At 43.5% G+C, this 5,932-nt stretch overlaps 1 protein-coding gene across 1 annotated transcript in view; it reads left to right on the forward strand.

Annotated features, from left to right (window-relative positions):
- CFAP221 (cilia and flagella associated protein 221) overlaps window positions 1–4,279 on the forward strand; it is a 120,095-nt gene extending 115,816 nt beyond the window's left edge. The window contains exon 23 of the mRNA XM_011941714.1: window positions 3,983–4,279. Coding sequence (XP_011797104.1) covers window positions 3,983–4,091 — 109 coding nt within the window. The 3' untranslated portion in view covers window positions 4,092–4,279. The remainder of the gene's footprint in view (window positions 1–3,982) is intronic.
- Window positions 4,280–5,932: the final 1,653 nt, after the last annotated feature.

Genomic DNA, 5,932 nt, shown 5'->3' on the forward strand with positions numbered 1-5,932 from the left:
AAATATATATAAATATATAGTTAAATATATTTTTTCCATATATATGGAAATCATCATACGTGGTTTAAAATATAAATACAGGGCGCGGTGGCTCATGCTTGTAATCCCAGCACTTTAGGAGGCTGAGGCAGGTGGATCACCTCAGGTCAGCAGTTAGAGAACAGCTTGGCCAAAATGGTGAAACCCTGTCTCTACTAAAAATACAAAAATTAGCTGGGTGTGATAGCAGGTGCCTATAATCCCAGGTATTTGGGAGGCTAAGGCAGGAGAATCGCTTGAACCTGGGAGGCAGAGGTTGTGGTGAGCTGAGATCGCATCATTGCACTCTGGCTGCTGGGAGACAAGAGCAAAACTCCATCTCAAAAAAATAAATAAATAAAATATAAATACATATGGTTTTAACAAAATTCAGTCATATTATACATATTGGTTTATCTTCTGCACTTTTATTTCACAACATAAGCATATATTTATAAATATCTATATGAATTATTATATTTCCAAGTAGATGTACCATAATTTATTTAACCAACAATCTGCCAAAGAATGTGTAAACTCTTTGCAGTGTTTTCTGTTTTCAGTAGTGCTGCAACAAACATCCTGTGCCATAATTCCTTTCAAACTTATCAGACTGTTTTCTTAGGGTAAATTCTAGATCAATGCGCATTTTAAGGTTTTAATATATATTGCTTAATGACCATCCAGACAATGTGTTACCATCTCTCCTACTGGTAGAGGTTAGAACTGCCTGCATTCAAATGCCCTGGACGACGTGGAATAGTGTCATCTTTTTTTTTTTTTTTATCTTTATCAATGAGACAGAACTTTTTTAAAAGACCATCTCATTATTTTAATTTTAATTTCTTTGTTTATAAGTTAACTAAAAATGTGTCTATGCCTTTCAACCATTTCTCTTCTTTTATGAGGGACTTGTTTTGCCCATTTTGCCTATATTTCTGCCTTATTTGCAAGAGTCCCTCATTTATTAAGGATTATTACCCTTTCTTATATATGCTGCAAATTTGTTTTCTCAGTTTGTCTTCTGCTTTGTTGTGGGGGGCCTGCCTTTTCTGAAAGGAATGCTCACATTTCTTAGAGCAGTATGAGGTCTCTCTGGTTTGTCTGTGATCGTTTCAGAGACCTGCAGCAGCCAACACTGCTCAGAAAATAGACTGGCAGTTTCTGGTAAAAGAAAATGTAGAAAACAACATTTTAAATAGCATTTCAGTAAGCATCTGTTTTGATCAGTTAATTAATTAGTTAATTAATAGACTATTGTGTTCTCCCATCCAGCACATAAAACCTCTTGCACCTCAACACACAGATGCACTTTGTGTTTTGCTTCAAGTTTCAAAAAACTGACAAAGGGTTTTAAATGAAAACCTTTTTTTTTCTATTTCAAATATTATCTCTGGACATAGAATGACTTGCCCCAGGAGCAGGGTAATATTCAATACCTATCTACTCACTTGCTTTTTTTTTTTTTTTTTTTTTTGAGACAGAGTCTTGCTCTGTCGTCCAGGCTGGAGTGCAGTGGCTGGATCTCAGCTCACTGCAAGCTCCGCCTCCCGAGTTCACGCCATTCTCCTGCCTCAGCATCCCAAGTAGCTGGGACTACAGGCGCCCGCCACCTCGCCCGGCTAGTTTTTTGTATTTTTTTTTTTTTTTTTTTAGTAGAGATGGAGTTTCACCGTGTTAGCCAGGATGGTCTCGATCTCCTGACCTCGTGATCCGCCCGTCTAGGCCTCCCAAAGTGCTGGGATTACAGGCTTCAGCCACCGCACCCAGCCTTACTCACGTGCTCTTTTGCATGAGTCTTCACTCTTTATACCATGGAGCTAACGTTGAATGGCATTTGGTTATTGGTTATCAAATTATTAAACGGAATAGAATTTATTACTTTACGGCCGGGCGCGGTGGCTCAAGCCTGTAATCCCAGCACTTTGGGAGGCCGAGACGGGCGGATCACGAGGTCAGGAGATCGAGACCATCCTGGCTAACACGGTGAAACCCCGTCTCTACTAAAAATACAAAAACTAGCCGGGCGAGGTGGCGGGCGCCTGTAGTCTCAGCTACTCGGGAGGCTGAGGCAGGAGAATGGCGTGAACCCGGGAGGCGGAGCTTGCAGTGAGCTGAGATCCGGCCACTGCACTCCAGTCCGGGCGACAGAGCAAGACTCCGCCTCAAAAAAAAAAAAAAAAAAGAATTTATTACTTTACATATTCACCCAAAGTGGTTTATCATTTTTTACGTACTTTTAGTACTTTACAAAAAAAAAAACTAACAATGATCTGTAAACATTTTCTGCCCACCAAGTCAGCTTCTAATTTTTTCAAAATATATATATACATTTGACACATTTGCAATAAACATTTCCATGGCATTTTTAATTTACCTCTTTGGTAGGTAAAATTTTTATGTACATTTTTTGTGCATCAAAATTGTCAACATAATTATCATTTTATTGGCTGCATAGTATTTCAGCAGGTTGCTATCCCGCGGACCATTTTCAAAAGTGATTTGGTTCAGAAACTCTCCTCAGCTCACATCAGGCCTAATCCTGTGCTCTGTTTTTTCCTCTCTGTTCTTACTTTTTCCTCCTCCTCACCTCCTTCTCTCAGCCAGAAGTCAACAGAGTCCTCCCTGCCAGACACCCAGAGCCTGGACAGACAGGGATGGAACAAAAAACACACATCAGCAGTGTCACATTTCCCCCTGAGGACTGTTCTTTATTTGGTTTCTGGCAAACATTTATTTTCATGGATGCAAAGAATCATCTGCTCTCACTCAATGGCTGAAATTAACCAGAGAGATGCTTTGCTGCCTGGACAGCGGTCTTGGCCCTTTCAAGACCCACGGGAGAATCATATTCCGCATAAAATGTTCAAAGAACTGTGAGACTGTGACTTTAGTTGCTGACACATCTTTCAGCACTCCTTAGATCAACAGTATTACTCAATCATTATTATCTCTAAGGGGAGACAGGATCTTTATATTTTTAGACATGATTCCATAAAATGATACCAATTAATTTCTTTAATTATGTGTATTAGGGAATATCTTAATTCTCCATTTTTCAGGTATTTCTGGTTTTCCAAAACTGTCAGCCATTTGCCAAACATGTCACCCTCTTTAGAAAATGTCTCGGAAGCACTTTATTTTATATGGGATTTATATTGCCCAAGCAGATTATATAGCTGAGTTCACAGTCTTTGAACAAGACATAGGTCCTGTTAACCGAAACACTCATCATTTCCTCCCACGAATCTGGATGCTGGTGAGCACCATGACAGTCTCTGAGCCGAGTCTCCATCTTAACCCTTGGCCCCAGCCCACCAAGAGGCAAGTTGGCCCGTAAGAAGCCCAGGTCCTCCCCATTTCTCAGCACTTTGTCTACTCCCACTGCACCCCTCAGTTGATAGCCTCATTTTACACTACGTCCAGTCAAAGTTCTACCCTGCAACCCTCGCCATGCCAGCATCAGCCTCGGCTCCACGTCAGCCACTGCTTGGTCCAGGTGCACAACCCTCCCTGAGGTGCCCACTCTTCTGGAGCCATTGCCAGAATCAGAAATAGTGTGTGTCTACCTCATTCATAAAGACGGAAAAGCAGCCAGCGTTGACTGAGCACTCAGAAGACCTCACACCAGGATCTCTGTGACTAAAATCTCATTTCACCTTCGCTACAATGCTGGGAGATGGGAATTACACCATTCGTACAGCAGGAAACAGGGGCTCTGGATGCTTAGGTAACTTGCCCGTGCTCAGAAACTGATGTAGCTGAGACCAGAAGCCAAGTGTGAATCATTCATAAGCTGAGTGTTTTCACTGGTAACTGAACTATCACTAAATGTGGTGAAAACCTTCTTTGTATATTACATGAAATGCTCCCCCAACCTTCACTAGCAGTGCTGGGGGTGGGGTGACTTGCATGGTATTATTAAGTGTCCTCATGTTTCCTTGTTGGGTTCTTTGATTCTCAGAGAAGTGAAAGATCAAGCACAACCAGCAGAGAAGGCGGGAGAGAAGCTACTCGAGGAGATGAGGAACCTGCGGGGCAAAGCTCTCAACACATACCTGATTCTAGAATGAAAGTCACCAGTAGGTCAGTCCCTTCCATTTGCTTTCTGCAGGCCACTGTGGCCCCTTGCGTTCATTTACATGCCAGCCATCTCTGCAATTAAAGTTTCTGGAGAAAAAAATGAAATGTAGAGGATGTATATATCTTTTAAGTGATAATTATAAATCTTATATTTAAAAATAAAATGGCGTTAGGATGATGACAGCATTGTTAGCTTCTTGGTTTGGGGTTTAGTGCTGGAATGCTTCTGAGCAACGTGTGATGACAGGCTAAGAGCCGGGCACTGGCAGCTGTTTCTGAGGGTGTTTTGGAGGTGTGCTGTGGTGGGAGAGCGGCTTTGAGGAGGGGATACTCTCCCATCTCTGCGAAGTAGCCCCCTCCACCCCCTGGGCATCACTGGCTTTGGCTTTGAAAGAGCAATACTGGTATGAATGTTGGCTCCCCATGTAGCTGTGCAGGTGGCAGACAGGTAGGGGGCCTGGACCTGGAGAGGACACTGTGAGGTGACTAGAGGTTGCAGACCAGTTTCCCAGGAGGAAAGCATCCTCCTGGGAACTCACAGAAGCACCTGGAGCAGGAGGAGCCAGGAGTTCCAGTGAACACATGTCAGTAAAAACCAGGCCTCAGCATTGTGTTTGTGAACATGACTGTCTTCATATGCACAGGCCGGGAAGGCTGATGACATTTGGGTTGTGTTATAATAACCCATAATTATCCAAATATATTTGGATGTATTCCCTCCACTGATTTTTCTATGAATACATTTAAATGGCTGGTATCAGACTGTATGTTTGTAGTCTTCATTAACTTATTGATTCTGACATTTTTCTAGAATTCGTTATTTCATCATAAAATCTAAACCCTTTAGGGACAAGAAAGCCTATTTGAGATAGGTCTTCACATACTTTAAACAAGTACATGTTAAAGACCGTTTCCTTGTCATGCAATACAATAGGTAAACAAGTGAGCCTGGGTCGGTGAAACCCATTTTTACAGTGTTTGTCCTGAACAGCTCCTAGTCTAGGTGCAGAAGTTTTCATGACTCAGTCATGCACCGAGTCTCTGGGAAGTGTCCTGGGGTGGGGGAAGGGGGACACCGACAGCAGGAGCAGAGCTCGGTGGCCACTGGGTCACCAAATAAAACACAGGATGCCCAGTTAAAGAGGAATTTCAGATATGCAGCAAATAACGTGTTCCTGTATGTCCCAATAGTATATGTACTACTTGGAACATATGCCACTAAAAACTTAGTCATTGCTTCTCTGAAATTCACATTGGACTGGGCATCCTATATCTTCATTGGCTGAATCTGGCAACCCTGCTTGACACTCGGTGGTGTCTGAGAGACAACGTGTGAATGAATGATGGAATGCTGGCATGCTGGAATAAGGTAGGGGCCGCAGTTAACACAAGATTTGTGGGTGAGGCACCGGGCAGGCTTGCTGACCGCTGGGAGCATGGTTTGTTTTCCCTGGAGTCTGCCATGTAGCAGACCCTCTGCAGACTAGAGTGGGGGCCGCTCCTCCAGTCTTCTTGCCCTCCCCTGAAAGAAACACTATGGGTCCTGCTCCACAGCGGAAACCCCAGGGATAGAAGTTATGTGACTCCCTGAGCTGGTGAAGACCCTCACACTTGTGTGACTTCAAGGCCTGGGAAGAATCAGAGGGACTCTGGACTCCCAGGACACAGAGCTAGTTGACCGTGATGGGCAAAGGGACCTGGGCTGGTGACAGGGACACTGCCTGCTACAGCTTGAGGACAGCAGAGTGCTCATTCCAGAGTCACCCACAATGGCCTCTGCGCTTTCTTTCTCTGCTTCCCACCTTCCTCCTCCTTCCCTCCTCTTCCTGCT

This window comes from Colobus angolensis, unplaced genomic scaffold (genome assembly GCF_000951035.1).
Source record: "Colobus angolensis palliatus isolate OR3802 unplaced genomic scaffold, Cang.pa_1.0 Scaffold20, whole genome shotgun sequence".
Classification (NCBI taxonomy): Eukaryota; Metazoa; Chordata; class Mammalia; order Primates; family Cercopithecidae; genus Colobus; species Colobus angolensis.